The sequence below is a fragment of the Macrobrachium nipponense genome, chromosome 41 (assembly GCF_015104395.2).
Source record: "Macrobrachium nipponense isolate FS-2020 chromosome 41, ASM1510439v2, whole genome shotgun sequence".
Taxonomy (NCBI): domain Eukaryota; kingdom Metazoa; phylum Arthropoda; class Malacostraca; order Decapoda; family Palaemonidae; genus Macrobrachium; species Macrobrachium nipponense.
Genome location: NC_061102.1, coordinates 45,184,280 through 45,208,958, shown reverse-complemented (window position 1 = coordinate 45,208,958; position 24,679 = coordinate 45,184,280). Strand labels below are relative to the sequence as shown.

Genomic DNA, 24,679 nt, shown 5'->3' with positions numbered 1-24,679 from the left:
AGCTAGGCCGGTAAGTTGCTTGATAGAAAGAATTCAAAATAGCTTGAGGACCTGGAATATATAATATATATATATATATTATTCCATTAATTCCAAATATATATATATATATATAGTATATATATATATATATATATATATAATATATAGTTATATATATATATATATTATATATATATATATATATATATATATATATATATATATATATATATATATATATATATATATATATATATATAATATATATATATATATCTTTATATATATATATATATATATATATATATTTATGCTTAAAAAATCACTGTGGATGCACGTGGAACTTCATAAATAAGCAAATACCACAGGAAATAATAGTCAGAAATCCAAGCGCTTTCGTCTTTACTCAGACATCCTCAAGGAGTAAAAGACGAAAGCGCTTGGATTTCTGACTAGTTATTTTTCCTTGTGGTATTCAGCTCTTATATATATATATATATATATATATAGTATATATATATAATATATATATATAGATAGTATATATATATATATATATATATATATATATATATTTACATATATATATATCTATATATATATATATATCTATATATATATATATATATATATATAATATATATATATCTAATAAAAGGAGCCCATAAAAACACCAAAATGTAGAGAGAAAAGTACTATATTTCAGAGACTGCTGTCTCTCTCTTCAGGTATATGAATGAGAAAAGTTTACAGAAAAGGTGGTATTTATACCAAGAGATTCGTCCACAAGTAAGCCAATTTAGGTCACCCCGCTGATAATCTTCCTTTAATCTTCTTAAGCGTTGGTTGAATGAACACTGCGTCGACGATGTCTGATGTCCAATTCCCTTTTGAGATGTTCATTACCTGCTTCTCTTTTATTAAGGCCGATTCCATCATTTGACTCTTGTACCGGCAGTTGCTGCTATAAATTACACGTGACATATTCCAGTTTATTCTATGGTTATGTTCATTTATATGGTTGAAAATAGCCGAGTTCTGTTGTCCATACCTAACTGACCGTTTGTGTTGTATTAATCTCTGGGGAAGTGATTTACCTGTAAATCCGATGTAAGATTGGTCACAGTCCTGGCATGGGATCTCATATACCCCAGAGTCTTTGGGCGATGTCTTTTGTTGGACGTTAATCAGGGATTTGGCTAAGGTATTTGGGTAGGCAAATGCAAAAGGGTTGGATTTCCCAAGGGTGTGAGTTACTCTCTTAATCGTCTCCAGGTGGGGAATTTTTATTTTATTGTTGGGTGTGTCTCTGGTCTTGTCTTTAGGGGGTCGGTAGAAAATTACGTTTGCTTTTTGAATTGCTTTCTCAATTATATGGTCAGGATACTTTAAAGATGAAAGTTGCTTGCGAATTAGTTCAAATTCTTTTTCCAGGAAATCTGGGGAACAAATTCGTAAGGCTCTTAAGAATAGGTTGCTAGCTAGACCTATCTTGATAGTATTGTCATGATAGCTAAAGTAGTGAATATATGAAAGTGAGAACGTTGGTTTTCTGTATATGGTAAATTTGTATTCTGTCGTGTCTCTGATTATTAAAACATCAAGAAAAGGAATTTTGTTGTCTGTTTCCCATTCAACTTTAAATTTGATGCTGGGCACTAATGCGTTTAATTTTGAGAGGAATTCATTAAAATTACCCCACTTATTATCCCAAAATGTTAGTATGTCATCCACGTATCTCATCCACAGCATGTTTTTGGGTTTTATTGCATTTGTTACTGTACATGGAATACTTTGAAACTACAGTAACAAATGCAATAAAACCCAAAAACATGCTGTGGATGAGATACGTGGATGACATACTAACATTTTGGGATAATAAGTGGGGTAATTTTAATGAATTCCTCTCAAAATTAAACGCATTAGTGCCCAGCATCAAATTTAAAGTTGAATGGGAAACAGACAACAAAATTCCTTTTCTTGATGTTTTAATAATCAGAGACACGACAGAATACAAATTTACCATATACAGAAAACCAACGTTCTCACTTTCATATATTCACTACTTTAGCTATCATGACAATACTATCAAGATAGGTCTAGCTAGCAACCTATTCTTAAGAGCCTTACGAATTTGTTCCCCAGATTTCCTGGAAAAAGAATTTGAACTAATTCGCAAGCAACTTTCATCTTTAAAGTATCCTGACCATATAATTGAGAAAGCAATTCAAAAAGCAAACGTAATTTTCTACCGACCCCCTAAAGACAAGACCAGAGACACACCCAACAATAAAATAAAAATTCCCCACCTGGAGACGATTAAGAGAGTAACTCACACCCTTGGGAAATCCAACCCTTTTGCATTTGCCTACCCAAATACCTTAGCCAAATCCCTGATTAACGTCCAACAAAAGACATCGCCCAAAGACTCTGGGGTATATGAGATCCCATGCCAGGACTGTGACCAATCTTACATCGGATTTACAGGTAAATCACTTCCCCAGAGATTAATACAACACAAACGGTCAGTTAGGTATGGACAACAGAACTCGGCTATTTTCAACCATATAAATGAACATAACCATAGAATAAACTGGAATATGTCACGTGTAATTTATAGCAGCAACTGCCGGTACAAGAGTCAAATGATGGAATCGGCCTTAATAAAAGAGAAGCAGGTAATGAACATCTCAAAAGGGAATTGGACATCAGACATCGTCGACGCAGTGTTCATTCAACCAACGCTTAAGAAGATTAAAGGAAGATTATCAGCGGGGGTGACCTAAATTGGCTTACTTGTGGACGAATCTCTTGGTATAAATACCACCTTTTCTGTAAACTTTTCTCATTCATATACCTGAAGAGAGAGACAGCAGTCTCTGAAATATAGTACTTTTCTCTCTACATTTTGGGTGTTTTTATGGGCTCCTTTTATTAGATGGAATTCTGTTGTTACAGAACACTTTTACCAGTCATATATATATATATATATATATATATATATATATATATATATATATATATATACATAAATACATGCATAAATTTAGACTCTTCTTGTATAGACAACGATTAAATACATCTTACTTCATCAAGAGGAAGGCCTTATAAGGTCTACTTTATGATCAAAATTTACGGCTTAGGGCCGAGATTAGATTTCAAGGATAAATGTAAGGGAAACTCTAAGGATCAAATTTAAAGGGCATATATTTACAAGTTAATTACTCAATGTAACCACAGGTGCCATAAAGGTGCTTAGACTCTCAAGGTCCAACTTATTACTGAAAGAACAGTAGCTTTTAGCACTGGGGTCACAAGATCGGATTGCCGACACGTGCTGAGGACTTGGAGCGCGGATATGGTTGTATGTCCAGGGCATTAATTAGGGTAAAGAAGAGTCACCATTCACAGCAGGGATGAAGGTGATAGTATATACCTAATAGAAGGTATTTCTCTCTAAATGAGATTATGCTGCCAACCCTTTCGACTTGCTTAATGTAAATCTTACGTTCTCAGAATTCTATCACAGGGCAAGAAGTGGCTGAATTACTTTACAGAAAGTTATTGCACTGAATGGGAGGGTGTGAAACACAGACATCAACTTACGTCATCTCCCTTAGTTAGTGCTTATAGCAACACCTAATACCAGGAGGCCATTCAAGTAATGAGCGCTACTAAATCACATTCAAGGGAACACAGCGCTTAAATTAGATTAGCTCATAGAACAGGGAAGCATGGTTGTGGGGACAATGATTGCTATGAATGTTCGCACAGGCACAGAAATAGGAAGAAAACAGTAAAAGAGACAAAAATAACTGCCAACTGCTCACCCTTACTTTACCATCTTTGGTTGCTGGTCACTGCTTCTTAAACGGCGCCGATGAAGGAAGGGAAATTCACTCCAATGCCGTCAGGTAGGGTCTAGATTGCAGCCACGTGAAACACAGAGGGCAAGGGACAAGGGGGCAGCCCCACAGATACGAGAAGATCTGAACTCGGCTGGGTCTGGGAAGCGTCTGGGAGAGAGTTTCTCTCGCTGACCTCATTTATGACCTTCGTTTGCCCTCCGGCTGCTTCTGGCTTAATTCTCAGCTTTTGGTATCTGACGCCAGCAGTTTCTGCAAAGATGGGTGAGTGGCGGGACAAATGAAGAGATAAATGTGCGCGAGAGAGTGAAAGAGATGCTTTTGTGATTGTTCAACTGCTGTTTTTATGTTACTGAGTGGCAAAATGGGGAAAATATTATAAAATTCACTGTAAAATACGAGTGGTCTCTAAGCAACCTGGGATTTGAAATTTCAATTGTTGTCTAAAACTAACTCATACAAATATCAGATACTGGTAATTGTAAAAGAAACTATTTAAAAAAATATTCTAAGGGTATGTATGATTGCAATACAAACTAATTTCAAGATCAGTAATCAATTACATGCATGAGGTGTAAGAAAGACCAGAATTTCAGAAATAGATTAGCTTCACATCACGAACATTTTATTTTCTGGACCAACATGACCACCAGAACACAGATACTATAAAGTACACAAAGTTACTCGACTTGAATATTTTCCCATAAGAGAATGGGTACCACGAAAGCCAACAATCTCTTGTAATCTAATGCCATCATCAAGGACAGACCAGTGACGTTACATGAAACATCAGGACCTACGTTACAAACGTAAAAACCATGCATTCAAGACTTTCTCTTTATACTTTACATCCAGGATTTTCTCTTTACACCATGAATGCTGGGGAGCACTACAAACACAATACAGTCGTTTTTTATATAAACTACAACTATAATATTAATTTTTAACAGATATGCTTTAGTAAATTCAAAATGTGATCCATAAAAATAAGTCTGGCTACATAAGCCGCAGCCAAAATATACCTTCCGAACACAGTGTGTAAACAAGCGACGCTATTCGTCGATCATGTGGAAAATAGTGTTCCCATTGGTTGGCATTTATGACGTCATGCTTTTTCATTTTTATTACAGCCGCCAGTTGTCTCTACTGGTGTCGCGGTACGGCTGATATGGCTAATTTGAGTATTTTTGTGTACTCTATCGTATCTTTGATTAGAGAAAGCAAAAAATGAATGTATTAGTGAATATTTTGAGTTTAACCTATCTTAGCTCTATCATACTCGTATTGTTGTCACCCTCTTTGCAATACTCTATACAATGGAACTTTGACCTACATAATAGTATCATACTTAATTCCAATATCATTTTCAAATCTTTTTTCATATATTTTCGTTTCTGCTTCATATAAATTTTCATTTTATTACTATACCTGGTATGACAAATGACAAATCTGATTTAATCTTTTTCCATCTGAAATTATGTAATATTTTGTTCTTAACAGTGAGACATGAAAAGCACTAATGATCATTGATGCTTTTCATGTTTATATTTGTACCAGAAAAAAACAAAAAGAACGCGGTCGGACTACATGTAATTGATCATTATTTACAAAAGTAAGTAATCGCTATTTAGATTTGGAGTTTTGCTTGTTCTTGAAACTGTATGTTTCAAGGTATTCAGGACCACTGTAATATTGATAAGTGTGATGGCATATCCGCCTTATGGTCACCATTGGTAGCAATATGTTTTGGGACTATTACCTTTTTTATTTCTACCTGCTCTGACACAATGAAAAAATGTTTTAGATGAGTGAGCTAATTTTTAACGGTTTACAAAGATAAAAAGTAACTATATATTCTGAACATTTGCATGTTCCCTCGTGGATTATGCAAATTCCATGTTACTTTCTTCATGTACCGGAATCAGTTTCATTGAAAATACATGGGAATGAAAGTTAGTGACTATGATTGCACTGGATGATATTGTATCTAAAAGCCAGCCACCAACCGTGTAAGATAAAACGCGAGGCGTTTGGTGTCAACATTGGCAGCATCATGCTGCGCTACTGCACTCTACTGTACTTGATTCTTATACCTTATATTTCTCATTTATGTTATTAATATCTAAATATTCGACATTATTAGATTGTCATTATTTTTCATGTGGGTGCACATGACCAGACAAGGCCCCCTAAATTCACTAGTGCATAAAGGTTATTAGAATGGCACAACCTTGCAGGCCATGTTACTTGGCGGGGGGTTACATCACCCTGGACCCAACCTTTAAAGAAAGACTATAATACAGTTACTATAATAACCAAGGCCACGTTACCTGGCCTGGGTGTGGACCCCCTTTAAAGGAAACATAAGATAAAGGTTATCATACTAACCTAAACCTAGTATACGTGTAACCTGGCCATGGGGCAAAGAGGAAACATAAAATCAAGGTTTTTATATTAACCCAAACCTAGTATACGTGTAACCTGGCCATGGGGCAAAGAGGAAACATAAAATCAAGGTTTTTATATTAACCCATCCCAATTAACCTAACCTAAAGGCTAGTACACCATGCAACCTGGCCACCTAGACCCCCCAGCCCCATAGATTTAGAGGAAACCTGATATAAAGGTTATCATACTAAGCTAACCGAACTAACCTAACCTAGTGTTACCTGATCGGGAAAACATAAATAAAGATTGTTATACTAACCTAACTAACCTAACCAAGTAAGTTATGTTACCTGGCTGGGGGCCTTCATTCCCTGGATCCCCTTATAAAGGAAACCTAATATAAAGGTTATTATAATAACTTAAACTACCTAATCTAGTAGGCTGGTGTCAAATGTCCAAATAAATGCATGAAATACTGACTGCAGTGGAAACAAAAAAGAAAAAAAGGTCATCAAGAAATATAGATGATTTTAAAAAACGGAAATATTTGTGAATACATAACATTAAATATAATATGAGGATAAATGTTATAAGAAATGAATAAGATAATGTAAAAAAGAACAAATTGTTATGATCAACTGTGTTCTAAAATGTTACAGCGTAAATAGATGGCCAGAAATAATGGAAAGAGAGAGAAGTGTCTTGTACAAATCATGTATAAATCTTGTATGAAGCCACCCAACCAACCCCCCTTTGACGTCACTGACTGATAGGTATTGAATTGTCCTAGAAGTATTTTTGCACCAAAAGCTCCCCTATAACAGTGCACATGCACGATAGCATTCAGAAAAGTAGTAGTAGTAACATCTGTGATTTTCCTTTGGAATGGGAACCCTCGGTTTATTTGTCCTTTACATGCGCTTGTTTTTTTTCTGCTTCTAGTGTCATATAGAGTAAGAAATACCACAATAACATACTACAACCTTCTCAAGGTGGTCTCCCCCACCCAAAACCCCGAATTCCCATTGGGTCTCCTACTTTGTAGAATAACAACTGACAAAAATAACAGGAAATTCTTAGTTATCAACCAACAAAACTATGTCACATGTTAATTTACAAAGAAATGCCCACTGCAGACCTACTTAGATCTTTCCTCATCTATTTGAATGAGATCTATACCCTCCTGGCAAAGCCTTTCATATTGTTACCTCTTCCTCACATCTGGGTCGACTGTTTGGGAAGTGAATCGAACGCCTTGCCAAATTATTCCTGAACTGTAACCGAGTACCAGGACCTTCATTGAAAAAAGCAGAACACCATATCTTAAAAAGTAACCATAGAATCTTCTTGAAAATAATACCATTATGTTTCCCACACCCAAATTAGGTGCAATCTTCTTCTTTCCCGCCATACAATACTAGTAGACATCGCAGGAATTTTCTGTCCTGACTTGTGAATGAAAGCACAGTATTCTATTCCTGAGCATTTATATGATGTATGATGTTATGATAAAATATGAGAAATACAAATGAACAGAGATGAAGTAAAATAAAAAGACAAATAACGAAATGTTTCACTGGACCTATATATATCCAAGAATGATTAATCCAAGTATTTTCCTTACAATGAAGTGCTATAAAACGAAGTTTGGAACATTCGTCTAGCCGCCTGAATTGAGATATTAATTCAGTGCCTTTTATCTCACAAATTCTCATTACGATGTTAGTTAAACCATTAATCGCATTCTCTATGGCGCAAGATGTGTGTTCATTACTAACTCATCTTTTTCTCACAGACTTGTTGGCGATGTGTTATCAGCAACAGCCTTCTTGTCCTACGCAGGACCTTTTAATCAGGAATACCGAACCAACATGACAGAATCATGGACGGATTTCCTTAAAATCCGTCATATCCCCTTCACGGTGGACCTGGATGTGACAACGTGGCTGGTAGACAATGCTACGGTAAGTAAACGTACATAACAAATTTAAATAATTTCATTTGTGCAATTGTGCACGAAATTTCCATTATCCGTTTGTTAAAAATAATATAATTTAATCTATGTTAGTAGCTTTCACTAAGAATAGAATATGTGCAACACCACCCATAAGTAGAGAAACAAAATAATTTGGTCTCATCTCGACAATGGGCCTAGGTGAAGCTGCTAGACTGGACTATACTGAATTTTGAAATGCAAATGGAAATTAGAATTTTTATAGTACCACACCTCTCGCCCTGCGAGAAGTGATGGAAATGACAGGAAAGCGTCGGCTCTTTCAACTACTACAGGCCTCAAGAGACAACTTCTGAATCCCATTCAAAGAAAGGACTAAGAAGTGTTCGTCATATGGAAATTAGACTTGGGAGTTGAACTAAAAGACTAAAGGAAATGAGACCTTGGTAATGTATAGTGTCTTTGTGGGCATATGTTTGTGTTTGTCAAAATCAATAAGCAAGCAAATATACATGATAATAAGGAATATACAAAAAAGGAAAACTAAAAATAAAAATAGAGCAAGACGTGGGTACTTTGCATAATGGCAGAGGCACCAGCCAATCACCAGTGACTAGCACACCCTTCTGTGTTTCCAAACGTTACATTCTATTAGCGTTCGTAATTGGTCACCCTTTCATTGAGAAGCTAGTCTGAATTGAACTGAACCTTAGCAATCGTATTTCCCATTTTATGTATATTTAAAAAAATACTGTATTAGTATTTGATAGATTAAAACTTCCCTGAGTTTGTCTTCTATGTAATAAATATTTGACATTCATATGTGGCTTTTACCCTATATATAAAAAAATTACCATGAAAACAGTGAAGAATTACGATATTATTTTCGGTATGTGGTATATGTACATTATACTGAGAAAAAAACATAGATTTATAGCAATGGCATGTTGGGAATATTATCATATGATAACTATCACTCAAATTCAGTTTGAAATTTCACTTTTACAAGGATGAAAGTTATTTTCCATTCACGACAGATGTATTCAAAATTGAAAATATTTAGTTTTAATCAGTAAACCTGTAATTTTGTTTTTTCAGTCTTCAGATATTTTTAAGTTATACACACAAGTGAGGGTTTGAAGCTGAGGTTGAAAATAGGATAAAAGCAGCAGGGGGGGAAATGGAGGATGGTAGAAGGAGTGATTTATCAAAAAAATAAATAAATATCATATACTATCCAGTAAACTATATCTCGGAATAACTTTCAGCCCAGAGAAATCATGATTTACAAGTGGTTCGTTAACAGTACGATTCGAACATATATATATATATATATATATATATATATATATATATATATATATATATATATATATATACATATATATATATATTATTCTGAACTGCTTGTTCACTCCTAGAAAATATAGATAACACTGTAAACTTTGGCCTTGAATGGAAGACGAGAGATCAGAACAAAAAGAAAAAAAACTACTAGGGCATAAGGCCAATATTACTGAGGGAGGAATTTACATAACAGCTGGACTTTAGTTTTAAATGCACTGTATTTACATTAATTTACAGAGGTCCAGGAGACTAATAAGGGGGTTGATTGGTCGATCCACCGGAAACACGTGGCTAGGAGCACCCAGACATGGCGTTCAGAAACTTTCGCAAACGGATTGAAAATGCAAGCCTTGCTCCTAGGGTTTCCAACTTCTACTACAATCAATCACTGTGTTCGTCTGCAAATAGATAGGACATTGGCATAAGGGGGGGCTGGGGCACACAATGGCGAACGTTACACACTACTCTTTTTCAATCAAATGTTTACAGGCCACTCATGGGGAAATGAAATGACTGAGAATTTACACAAAGAGAACTATTTTGTTCCTTGAATTAACTAGCGGGACGTTCACAAGTATCACAAGGGGAGTAATCACAGAATTGAACCCAGATAGGGGGGAATGAGAAACTAAACAAAGGAGGGCCGTCGCCTTGGAAATGTGGAAATGAAATGCAGACAAAGGTAAAACAATTCCCTGGATGAACTGGAATTACTATCGCAGTACCTGGATCCTGGGTTTGGGCGTAGTCTTCTCCTTGATGTTTCTGTGCTCTATGGACATCTAAAAACACTTGGGACTTTCCCAGAGGAGACAAAAAGGGGGGCAGAAAATGGGCGAAGCGTGGTTCTGAGCATTCTGAGGCCGAGCCGCTGCCTTCTGATCCTTTTAAATCTTCATCTCTGTGGGGGTTAATTCCGACAGCCAGTGGGAGAAGAGATAGCTTTTTTGAAGGGATGGATGCTTACAGTTCAAAGGGGCAACAGTTGCATATAGACAAAGATGCATGAAACTTGTAAAAGACTTTACTTTCCTTGGTTCTGGCTTAAAGTCTTGAACAATATATATATATATATATATATATATATATATATATATATATATATATATATATATATATATATATATGTGTGTGTGTGTGTGTGTGTGTGTGCGCGCGCGCGCGAGTATGTGTGTTTTATCGTCACTAGGAGAGGGGTTTTACCTGGAATACCAGTTCGCATATCGTAGTTCAGCTGTGGAAAAAGTCCTTCCCAGTTTCTCTCTCTCTCTCTCTCTCTCTCTCTCTCTCTCTCTCTCTCTCTCATACACCTCCATTCTATGCAGGTGTTTAAATCAAACCCTAAACTGAACAAGCAAAGAAAGTGGTTATCAAACCCTAACTTAAAATAAAAAAAAGGAAAAGGGAGCCCAAAGTCACTTTCCCATTGCCATTACTAATAATACCTTCTCAAACCCAGCAAGTCTAACAGTCTGTTATGACAGATGTCTAGACGGTCTTTTTACCATTTCCTATGATTGTGGGTTTTACCCACGATATATCTGTCAAACAGAAAAGAACACTTTGTTTTGCAGCATAGAAAAATGTGGGGAGATTCATAACATTAGAACAAGAGTTATTCACAAAAAAATTGAAATAATAGGGAAAGCCCACAAACATGAATGAGATAATAAAATGTACGCTATGGCATTAAAATGTCAATCAGCTTACCTCTTCAACGGTAATCGTAAGCCAGTAACAATTGCGTCTCCCGCACTCGGTTTTTCTCGCCTCAGTCATTCACATTTTGATAAAAGTCACAAACTTTGCTTCACTAGCCTCTCTTATTCTTACAAATATATTTACGACTTCCGAGAGACACTACCCTGAATCCGGACTTGTAACCGGACAGGGTTCAAGAGGCTTCTTTGCTGATTTCGCTTCGGGTACACGCGATCTGTTTACACGGCCATTTGAACAAACTAACATTGTTGATCTTTTAACGAGATTGCTAGGTTGCGTCGACCTACGTTGCGTTCGAAAGCTTTCAACTATTTGGTCTTTGCTCTAAATGACCTCTACACCGTGTGGCACGTAGCCCTGTTCGTGTCATAAATACTCGTGTACACACACCTAATTCGTCCCGTTGCTGAATAACCACTGGTTCCATGCAACGTAAAAACACCATACAAACAAACAAACCTAATTCGCTCCGCATTTGTAGATTAATGCTTATATATGAATCGCGGTGATGTGATCAGACTCATAAATTGGCTACGTGCGACAAAAGCACTACTCAGATCCCAACTTGTATGTGAGAGGCGGCGTTAACTTACGTAAGTCCTCTCATGGTAGTTGAGGGTTAAAGGCGCTTCACTGTATTTCCTGGTTCCTGGGTTCCTAGGTTCGCGCCCGGGAGCCGAGGAAATTATTATCAACTAAAAATTCCCCTTCAGTTAACATATATGAAAATATATTAATTCTGAGACAGAGCGAATTAGATATTAAAGGACATTTGTAGCTTAATGCGTATATATGAATCACGTGATGTGATCAGACTAACATATATATATATATATATATATATATATATATATATATATATATATATATATATATATATATATATATATATATACTATATATTACATAATCACACATCTTTTTTCAGGTCACCGAGTGGAACCTTCAGGGTCTTCCAAATGACGAACTGAGTATCCAGAATGGCTTAATTGTCACAAAAGCATCTTGCTATCCCCTTCTTATTGATCCACAGGGCCAAGGCAAAATATGGATCAAGAACAGGGAATCACAAAATGAGCTTCAGGTCAATATGTATATATAAATAGTAGTCTCTATATAGGCTTATTTTCTCTCTTATGTAATTTCTACTGAAGTCATTTACAGATACTTTCTTCATATGAAGATTCTGAATCAGTCTATAATTTTTTTCCTCTCGTGGGAAGCTTCTTAAGAATAAAGGAAAACCATTCGGGGTTGTGTTAACGTTTTTTCCCTAGTCGACGTTTTTCCCCAATTCTCTCAAGCGTCTGCATCAGAGATGGATTATAGATTGGCATGCACAGTTTTTATTGCTGTGCGCAGACATTTGAATTTCAAAAATGGCATCAATAGGGTGCAGAATTTCTATTCGTTAGCGGGTTGCATTCCCTCACTGGCCATCTGGGTGACAGCATAAGGATTCCTTGACCTACGTAGCTTACTTCTATGCCAAATCTTGCATCCAAGGGTGTGGGCAAGGTCGCGATTCCCGTCGCTGGCCGATAGTCTTGATTTGCTCTATTGTTGGTAGTCGTGTCCAAGGGTGTTTTATTGCTCGTGTCTTCCTCTTAGGATTCTCACGGATACCCTGTGGTTCCCTTGAAGAAGGATGGATGAAGCCCGTGTTGAACACTACATAGACAGTCACCCCCATCAGCCGACTTGAAGAATTATTGGTGCAGTTAGCAGAAGCTGTTGGTATAGATCAACAACGGCCTGCATTAAATATACAGAGGAATACTAACTTCATCCTCCCTTCCTCGAGGAAACCACCGGGCATCCGTGAGATTCCAAAGGGAGACACAAGCGACAAAACACCACTGGACACGACTACCAACAACAGAACAGAGCAAAATCGAGATTATCGGCCAGGGATGGGAATCGCATCCTGCGGCGCGCAGAGAATGACCATACTAACGCCGAGACGGCCAGCGCGAGTGCAACCCCGCTGACCAATGGAAATTCAGCACACCAATAACGTCATGCTTGAAATTCAAATATCCGCAAGCACTAATAAAAATTTTGTATGTTGATTTATATAATCCAGTCCTGATAAAGCAGCCTGGGAAAGGTGTGGAAACGGCCCGTCGACAAGAGGAAAAAAATGGAAAGAATCCCAAATGATTTTTCCTCTACCTAAGAGGGTTGCCAGAAGAGAAAAAGAAATATAGACATTCAGATTCCTGATGAGAAGATAGTATCTGCAAGCAATGATTGCATGTATATATATATATATAATATATATATATATATATATATATATATATATATATATATATATATATATATATGCGAATGCCACAGGAAAATGATAGGCAGAAATCCAAGCGTTTTCGTCTTTACTAAAACATTGACAATAAACGAATGAAATACAGTTGGAAAGAAACTTATTAGGTAAACAAAAAGTTACATTAAGTCTTGGGTTATTTAAACTCTATGCCTTCATAATGAAAAAAGTTGTAGATATATATAAGCCACAAAATTAATATATTCAGTTTTTACATGTTTAGACTGTATGTATACATTGTAGTTTCTTTTAGGGTTAAATCTATGTTTTTGTGACCGTGTGATATCCGATAATCCTGGATTATCTCTTTGATTTTTACCCTTTTGACAATTAACCATCTGGTATACTTGATCTTTTTGTTTCCTGATAACTTTCTTTCCAACTGTATTTCATTCGTTTCTTGACAATGTCGTAGTAGAGACGAAAGCGCTTGGATTTCTGCCTATCATTTTCCTGTGGTATTCGCTTATTTAATGAAGTCGCATGCATATATATATATATATATATATATATATATATATATATATATATTATATATATATGTATGCAAGTGTAATAGCACAATGCCCTCTTTCTTAACTTCTTGAATTCATTGCTCCTTTTTGGATACGCTTGTCACTACAAAGCCTGAATATCCAAGTACAAGGAAACTTTGAAGAAATTGTGATGTCTGGTTCGTTTCCCGTTACCGGACATATATATATATATATATATATATATATATATATATATATATATCTATATGTATGTATATATATATATATATATATATATATATATTATATATATCTATATATATATATATATATATATATAGACATATATATATAGACATATATATATAATTATTTTTCAAGCGACGGCACACCTAGTCTATACTATTGCAAGAACATGTGTTGTTAAATATCAAAAGTTTCCCCTTTGAAGAAAATAGGTTCATTATCTACTCGGAATATTTAGGTAATGAAGATATTTGCGACTAAGTTTTTCTATACTTAGGTGATAAGTTTACACAAAAATTAAATTTCTTAAATTTATTTGCTTATTAGGTACCTAGAGATTCCTTTTTTATTGAGGAGTGATCTTATACCCTATTTCCTCGTGTAGAGGTAATACTTAATGGTAAATAAATGATCGTGTGGCAAAGAACACAAGAGCTACCTCCTGACTAATGAAGGTTTCCCTTATAATGTTTTGTACATTTAATGATATATTAGCACAAATCATAACAAAGTAGACGTAGTTACAATAAAGCAAGTATTAGTAAAAGTAGTAGTGATAGTAGAAGCCATGGTGAAACAAATAATCTTTATTCCCTGTCATTCATATAGATAAGCTCCCTCAATCACAAATATTTCCGTACCCATCTGGAAGATTCGCTTTCCCTCGGACGCCCGATGCTCATCGAAGATGTTGAAGAGGAACTAGATCCAATCTTAGATAACTTACTGGAGAAAAATTTCATCAAATCAGGATCCATCTTGAAGGTAATGATTTTTAAATACAGCCGTGATTTTTATGGCAAAAGAATATGATATGATCCTGCTGCAACATAAATGACCATATATAACTATAGCAGTGGAAGAAGTTTTTTTTTTTTTTTTTTAATTCAGCATCATTTGCAAGTTTATACTATTAAATTCAATAATGAATTTCTTTGTGTCTCACATTCAGGTCTATTTTACGACCTAGGAATTTCGGAATGCTCGTTTTAGATATCCCACAAGTGATCTGCTTTCATACGACTTTCTGGCTTTCATATAAAGAAGTAGACTCTAATAGCTAAAGGAAACCGTGGCCGAGACAATAATCTTTAGAAGGCTAACATTAAATTTCAAATGGTTGGAATTGTATGGAAGATCAAAATGAACTTTCGGCTTTCAAGGTACTTGTCGGCGATAAAGAATGTGATATCATGCCTGGATTTATGCTCTACATCACCACGAAGCTCGCCAATCCTGCCTATACTCCAGAAGTGTCGGCCAAGACAGCTATTATTGACTTCACAGTAACAGTCCATGGTCTAGAGGATCAGTTGCTGGGTATATATCAAATATATCGCAATCGTGAGATCATTTTCTATACAATGTACTGATTATAATGAAAGTGAAGATCAAAACTGGGATCCAACAAATCGGCCCACTTTCTCTTTTCATCTAAGGCCGTGTTATTGGAATGGAGAAGTGCGACTTGGAACAGGAGCGAGTTGAACTCATCGAAGAGGTAATGGAAAACAAGCGACGCATGAAGGACCTGGAAGACAATTTGCTATATCGTCTGACGTCGATACAGGTGAGTTTGAAGAACATACAGGTAGGTACCAAGAAGACACAGGTAAAATATTCAGAAGATTCGCGTAGTATCAAGAAGATACAGGTGGGAATCATGAAGCTACATGTAGATATCAAGAAGATATAGGTAAGTAAGTATTCAGAAGTTACAGGTGGGCATCAAGAAGATAAAGATAGGTTTCAAGATATGACAGGGACGTATGAGGGAGATACAGGTATGTATAAAAAATATACAGGTATTATCCAGAAGTAACACGTAGGAATCTGAAAGATTAATGTAGGCATCAAGAACAGACAGGTAAGTATCAAGGAGTATCTTCAAGTATCTTGAAGATACAGGCACGTATCAAGACGATACACGTTGGTATCAGGGAGATAAAGGTTGGTATCAAGAAGTTACACGTAGGCATCAGGATGATTATGGTTGATATAAGGAGAGACACATCGGTGCCAGGGGGATGAAGGTTGGTGTAAAGAAAATACGCATAGTTATCAGGGAGATAAAGATAGATATTAAGAAGAATTCAACAGGCATGAGAAAGGTACACATGCGTAGTTATTAAGAGGAGATTGGTAGGCATCAGTAAGTTACAGGTGAAGATACACGTGGATATAAAGAAGATACAGTTACGTATCAGGAAAATAAAGCCAGGCAGATAGCAAGACGATACGCACGAGTCTCAGGAGGATAAAGTCGACAAAAGTAGGTATCAGAAAAGAGGTGAGATGAGGTAGGTTCCAGGACATAGGCATGTATCAAGAAAATAAAAGTAGGTATCAAGAGGATAAACGCCGGTCTTAGGAAGATATCTAGAGGATACCAGTAGGTGTCAAGAAGATACACTTAGGTATCGGAAAGATGAAGGCAGGTATCAGGATAATACATATAGGCATCAGAAAGATAAAGGTAGCGATCAAAAAGATTCATGTAAGTATCAGGAAGGTGCAGACAGATATCGAGAAGATACCGGTAGGTATCAGGAAGATGAAGGTATGTATCGAGAGGGTAAATGCAGGTATCAGGAAGATATTTCAGTTTATATCAAAAAGGTACTCGTAGCCATAATGAAAGTACAGAAAAGTGTCAGCAAGATCAGACTTCTTTGTTGTTAGTCATCCAACCTATGAAAGAATAACTCGATAATGAGTCTTACCCGGAATAGTTTCATTTTATAAAAAAAAAAACATTGAATGTTTTCAAAAGGTAACAAAAAATGCATGTATTATACTAGGTAAGTCCTTTTAAGACTACCAAGCAATTAGCTCGAAGTCGGCTTTTTTTTTTTAATGTTTGAAATAAGGTCTTCAAAAAAAACACACATTTTTGGCTATGTTGGCTTCCATGTTTACTTTCTTTCAGAGATGTGTGCACAGAACAGAAAATTCAATTTTACTTTTAGAAATTAATATTAGCTGCAGTTTTTTTAAGTACTGATTTCCACACAGACGCAGTATGACAAACCACTATGAATGACATTTATAGACTATGAGAAAGGTTTTGATTCTGTCAAAACCTCAGCAGTAAAGAAAACCCTTCAAAAACAGGGAACAGATGAATCTTATGATAAAACACTTGAAGATATCTTTACAGGTAGTACAGCAATCCTAAAAATACTTAAAGCCAGTGAGAAATCTCCGATTGAGAGAGGAATTAGACAGGGAGACCCCATCTATCCTAAATTATTCACAGCGTGCCTAGAAGAAGTTTTTAAGAATTTAGATTGGGAGATTGAAGGAATTAACATTAATGGGAATACCTTAACAACTTACGATTTGCAGATGATATAGTTCTACCCAGTGGATCAGGGGAGGAATTACAAAGGATGATAGAAGACTGCAATAGAGAAAGCAGAAATCTGGGATTGAAAATAAATATGAGTAAAGCTAAGATAATGTTCAACTAAAATGCAAAGACAATAAATAAGGGTTATGGAAAAACTTCTAGAGATTGTTAATGAATATACGTATTTAGGACAGACAGTAGGCGTTTCCCCAGGACATGAGACCGAAATTAAAAGAAGGATAGCCATGGGATGGAGAGCTTTTGGTAATCAAAATGAGATTGTGTAAATTAAAATGCCACTCTCTCTAAAAAGAAAAGCATTTAATTAGATGATCCTACCAGCATTAACTTGTGGATCAGAAACTTTGAGCCTTACTAAAGCCTTAGAACATAAGCTAGTTGCGGCTCAAAGAGTTATGGAAAGAATAATGATGGGAGACAGAAAAAGAGCAACATAGATACGAGAGCAAAAGAGAGTAAGAAAAAGAAATGGGTTTGGGCAGGACATATAATGAGAATAGCAGATAATAGATGGACGAAAAGAATAGCAAAATGGGTCCTTAGAGATTACAAATGAAGCAGCGGAAGAAAGAGAAAAGGAAGGATTGACGAGCTAAAAAAAATTAGCGGCTATAGAACGGTATAGAGAGAACATAATCAGAAGGGAGTGGAAGAACATGTCTGAAGCCTTTGTCTTGCAGTGGACTAGCGACGGCTGCTGATGATAATGATATATATATATATATATATATATATATATATATATATATATATATATATAAATATATATATATATATATATATATCATTTCGAATAATATTACCCTTGTAGAGTAGCCTACAGGGGCCATTGCCTTGGAATTCCAAATTTCAAAGAATATGGTGTTCATTACATTACAAGAAATTACAGAAGATAACAAGAAACACAGAAAGAAGAGAAATAAGTGCATATGTGTGTTTGTGTGTGTATGTGTGAATAAATTCTTTTGTTAAAACAGGATACGTCTCAAGCATAAAAGACCCATTCAAACACTCTGGATTAAAGCTAAGGACTATATTTCGATGGACTAACTTCCACCTTATCAAGTAGTGAATGACAGAAGGAGTTACATTTGCGAAAATATATAGTGGGAGATATACACATAGGTGATCCCTTGGGTCACCGCTAAGCTGATGTTGATTCTGTTAATTGTCTTAATCTACTTCATTGTTGCCTTAAGGAAGATATTGTCTATATGGTCAGAGTCCCAGGCTGACCAATTCCCCATAGATTTGAATAAAATAAGGCAACTTGTAGAGCTCTGCATAACTTATAACGTTCTTAACTTTAGTGATAAATTTTACTGTCAAAAATTCGGTTGCAGTATAGGGAGCCAGCTTAGTCCTGTGTTAACAGACTTATATATGGAGTATTTCGTAACAGTAATAATAAACCCTATCAAATCTGCAGATATGATTTAGCTTTGTGGCGTTGACGACATCTTAAAATATTGGAAAAGTGAGTGGGGCGATTTTGATATCTTTCTACAAAAAATTAAATTCTTTGGTCCAGAGCACATAATATAAAGTAGAATGGAAAACAATAACCAAATCTCCTTTTTAGATGTCTTAATCATCAGAACTAATAACAACTACAAATCAACTGTCTTTAGGAATGCGACATTCTGACTTTCATACATACATTTTTACAGCTATCATAACATCTCAGTTAAACTTTGCATAGAAAGTGACTTATTTCTTAGGGTCCTGAGAATTTGCTTCCCAGATTTTCTTAACAAAGAACTTGAAACAATCAGAAATCAACTTATCGTGTTAAAATGCCCCAAGCACATAATAGAAAAAAACCATACATAAAGCAAAGAGCCTTTTTCAAACCCTCGGGTAACAAAGAAAAGGAAAAATGCACAAACAAAATCATAATCCCTCACGTGGATAATTTACAAGAGATCACACAAACATTAGGCCACCCTAAACCTTTCGTCTTCATTTATCTGAATACAGTGGGGGAACCCTTAATTAACTCAGCAGAAACCATTTTCTAAAGACATTGGGATTTATGAAATTCCCAGTATGGATTGTAATATGTTATACTATAGATTCACAGGTAAATCTCTCTTGGAAAGATTAACTCAACATAAATGCTCAGTTAGATATGACCAACATAGTTCGGCAACTCCCAACAAATAAATAACACGAACCATACCATGAATTGGAACTCATCCTGAATCTTATACAAGAGAAGCTATCGATACAAATGTCAGATGATAGAATCTTCACTGGTAAAACAACAAGATAATAGAATGAACCTTTCCATGGAGCCTAGGACTCTGACCATATAGACAATATCCTCCTTAAGGCAACGATGAAGCAGATTAAGAAAACAAAACCAGAGTCGGCTTAGTGGTGAACCAGGCATCACCTAAGGGCATATCTCCCACTATATATTTTCGCCAATGTAACTCCTTTTGTCATTCACTACATGACAAGGGTAGAAGTTAGTCCACCGAAATATATTCCTTACCTTTAAACCACAGTGTTTTGATGGGCCTTTTATGCTTTATATATATATCTATATATATATATATATATATATATAATATATATATATATATATATATATATATATAATATATATATATATATATATATCATGTATGTATATATATATATATATATATATATATAAGTCATATCACATTACCGTGATTCATATACATATACCGAGCTACAAATGTCCTTTAATATCTAATTCGCTCTACCTCGGAATTAATATATTTTCATATATGTTTAACCGAAGGGGAATTTTCCGGCAATTCTATTATCGTTGAATAAAATTCCCCTTCGGTTAAACATATATGAAAATATATTAATTCCGAGGTAGAGCGAATTAGATATTAAAGGACATTTGTAGCTCGATATATATATATATAGAATTTTTATTGTGCATCTTGATACGTTAATTAGTTCAGGTGGAATACCGTTATATCATACCTGCTCCATCCATTCAGGGATCGCTTGTTGATGATGAAGACTTGATAAGCGTCCTTCAGGACACAAAAGCTACTGCCCAGGACGTCAGCACCAAACTCAAAATCGCATCCGAAACGGAAAAAAAGATCAATGAGGCTCGAGAGGAATATCGTCCTGTGGCCACTCGCGGATCCATCCTTTATTTCCTCATCACCGAGATGTCAGTAGTGAATTGCATGTACCAGACTTCATTGCGACAATTTTTGGTGATGTTTGATATGTCCATGTATAGGTAAGTGTTTTTATTTATAAGTGTATAAAGTGTGTATATGTATGTATATAGATATAATCTTCATGACACGAAGATGAGATATGTCAATATAGTCCACAGGAGAAAAGAGAGAATAAAAGACTTTAGCAGCTCGATAATTTCTCCTTCCACTAGGCCACTTCAATAGCTTTATTTAAAGGCGAAATTGTTGAGCTACTAAAGTCTTTTATTCTCTCCTTTCTCCTGTCGACTATATTGACATGTGTATATATATATATATATATATATATATATATATATATATATATAAGAATAATACTATGCTATGTGATATTTTGCAAGAAAAAACAGCAGCAATATACATAGAAGAGAAAACCATTTGTTTCAGCGGCAAAATACATTCAACCTTTTCATAAATAGATTCTTCATTCTTAATAGACATATTGATCGTGACTTCAATACAATTGAAGCCAAATGATCAAATAAACCTTTTGCCGTAGAAAATGACACTGACAAATAGTATCTTTCAAACTATGAGCTCTTATTAAATTAACATTTGAAATAAATGTTTTCTTAACTACCATATTCTTTACGCATAGAGAGTTCCAATAACACTGGCTTAGTATAAAATCTCTTTAGATCTTATAATAGATTATACAGAAATAGATAGCACCTCCATCTACTGATGAAAACTATGAACACTTTATGTCCCATCTTCCTTTAATAAAAAAAAAAAAGTAAAGTAAAAGCAAAGTAAATGGTACGTTTCCATTATTCTCTGTAATATGCCAACGAAAACCTTTTATATCACCTATAAGAGAAACCTTGGCATTACGTGCAACTATTTTAAGCTCCCATGCAAGCCCGAATCTTGTGCTCATAAGTGATACTCTTCTAACTTTCCAGATCTGACCGCAGTAATTCTCCTAAGAACCGCATCTGCAATATAATCCGGTTCCTGACGAGTCAAGTGTGGAAGAATGCTTGTCGAGGTTTCTATGAAAAACACAAATTACTGTTCACTCTGCTTTTGGCGATGAAGATTGATATGCAGAGCGGTGAAATAACTCACGAAGAATTCATGAAATTCATTAAGGTAGTTTTTAAAATGTTACTATTTGTTAATGATTGTTCTTCGACTTTGCAGACTGAGGATAATTAGTCTTATAAATACATACATACATACATACATACATACATACATACATACATACATACATACATACATACATACATACATACATACATACATACATACATCTCCTTCTTCTTCATCTTCTGCTTTTCCCATCTTTATATCGGGGTCGCTTTCTATTAGTCTTCTACATCTTCTGCGATCATGCACCATTACCTCACTCACGTTCCTCTCCCGCATGTCCCTGCTGTTCGCTGTGTCTCTCCATCTTATTTTTGGTCTACTTCTCCTCCTTGTTCCAGGCACTTCCATGTTCATGGTTCTTTTACATACAGAATCCTCCTCTCCTCTCATAACATGCCCAAACCATCTCAATCGTCTCTGTTGCAGCTTTGATAATTCTGTAACTTTCACCGTCCCTCTTATGAGGTCATTCCTTATCCTGTTTATCCTGGTCACTCTGCACATCCAACGTAACATTCTCATTTCTGCCACTTCCATCCATCTCTCTTGTGCATTCTTTATGGCCCATGTTTCACAACTATACATCAACTCAGGTCTGACAATGCTCTAGTACATTTTTCCTTTCAGCTTTACATTTAATCTTTTGTCACATAGCACACCTGGTGTTTTCCTCCAATTACACCAAGCTGATTGTGTTCTGTGGTTCACTTCCTCCTCCATCCCTCCACAATCAGTGACGCATAAACCAAGGTGGATGTAGCTCTTTTTACGTCTACCTCCTCTAAAGTTTATGCTTCCCCCTAGGTCTCCTCCATTCATCCACATATATTCAGTTTTTACTCTGCCTATCTTTAGGTCTCTCTCCTCCAACACACTTCTCCACAACTCCAATTTCCTGTCTGCTTTTTCCTTATTGGTGTTACTAACACTACGTTATCTGCAAAGAGTACACTCCAAGTCACCTGATCTTTCACTCCAACCACTATCACTTCCATTACCATATCAAAAATATAGATTCATGGCAGAACCCTAGTGGAGTCCAACTTTCACCTCAAACTTCTCTGTTCCCACTGGGCTTCTTACCTGTGCTGTTGATTCCCTATACATATGTACAATCTTCACATATTTTTCTGAGACACCTTTTTCCCTCATGCACCTCCAAACTTCTTTCCTAGGCACTCGGTCATATGCTTTCTCAAGATCTATAAATAAGAGATGTAGTTCCTTTCCTTTTTCTCTATATTTTTCCATGACTTGTCGCAATACGGAGAAGGCATCGGTTGTTCCTCTTCTTCTTAGATTGATGTTATTACTTCATCCAACTCCTGCCAAAACATTGACTTCTCTTCATCACCACATCAAGCTTGTCGGGCATAAGCACTTATCACATTTAGGACTTCCTCTGATAACATTAACTTAATGTTCATTATCCGACTACTACTTTTTTTAACTTCTACCACTGTTTCCTTCAGTTCATTGCTTACAATGATGCCTACTCCACTTCTACCATTCTCGTCTGCCCCACTGTACATGCGCTTACATCCTCCTCCTATTCCTTTGGCCTTATTCCCTTTCCACCTTGTTTCTTGCACACACAAGATATCAACTCTCCTCAAATTCATCATCTCCGCCACCTCTCTACTCTTTCCTGTCATTACTACCCACATTTAGTGTCCAAATTTTAATCATATAGACTTGCTTCTTTAACTGCACCCGTCCACACTGCTGTACCCTTGCCTGTTTATCAGAGGGGTCAGGGGAGGCCCTGCGCGTCGCTTAATCGCGCCACGCCCTGATATTTTCTCTGAATCTGGGTTAGATTAACCATAGTTCTGACATTGGGTTTTTACAGTCAGATGCCCTTCCTGTCACTAACCCTCACTATTGACCCGGGCTTGGGACTGCCACCTAGTGCAGCAGCTGGCTTGCCCCCTCCCCAGTGACTAGATTACATACATACATACACACACACAAATATATATATATTATATGTATGTATATATATGCCTGCGTGTGTGTAAAGAGAGGGCTGGAAAAAAAGCATTCCTTCATTTTTATTTTTTTGGTAAGGGAAAATGTAAATAAATGCTGAATTATTAATTTCTATACAAAGACCAGGGAAAATATGCGGACCTAAGTCAGTGGAGTCACAGTTGTTGTGGTTTTATTAATGCTTTCAGTGCTATTGTTTATTCTGAGATTTTACGAATAATTACTGAAAGGCGCACATGCAAACACAAATCAACACAAGATCCTTTGCTAACATATGTTCTTACCTGAGTATTGGAGGATGCTTGTGCCTTTCCCCCTCTGACATAACGAGCTTTCCTTCAGAGTTTTTCTGCTCCAAAAAGTAACCGTGGTTAGACTCCATTTTACGGACCACTTAAGGTTCCTTACACCATCTTTGTAAATGGCATTTGGTTTTCTTTTTCATGGGGTTTTCTACGCACGAGGTAGTTTACAACTTGAGATTCTTCATTTTCGTTTGGATTATCTCTAAGTCGTTTCCTTTCAATTAGTATCTTGAAGTGACATAATTCTTCCTTCCTTTTTTTCTTCATCATAATCAGTAGTTAAAGCTTTTATTTAATGCTCAGGCGTTAAGTTTTAACTTTAAAGTTTTTAGGTTATGTGTCTTCAACAAAACTATTTACAAGTTTTGTCTCACATAGACAAA

At 35.8% G+C, this 24,679-nt stretch overlaps 1 protein-coding gene across 1 annotated transcript in view; it reads left to right on the top strand.

The window, feature by feature from the left end:
• The window catches only part of LOC135212841 (dynein axonemal heavy chain 5-like), a 281,888-nt gene that overhangs the window by 208,676 nt on the left and 48,533 nt on the right, over positions 1-24,679 (top strand). The window contains 8 exon segments of the mRNA XM_064246609.1: positions 4,075-4,112; positions 7,996-8,200; positions 12,188-12,343; positions 14,917-15,072; positions 15,471-15,627; positions 15,747-15,877; positions 20,668-20,921; positions 21,807-21,996. Coding sequence (XP_064102679.1) covers positions 4,075-4,112; positions 7,996-8,200; positions 12,188-12,343; positions 14,917-15,072; positions 15,471-15,627; positions 15,747-15,877; positions 20,668-20,921; positions 21,807-21,996 — 1,287 coding nt within the window.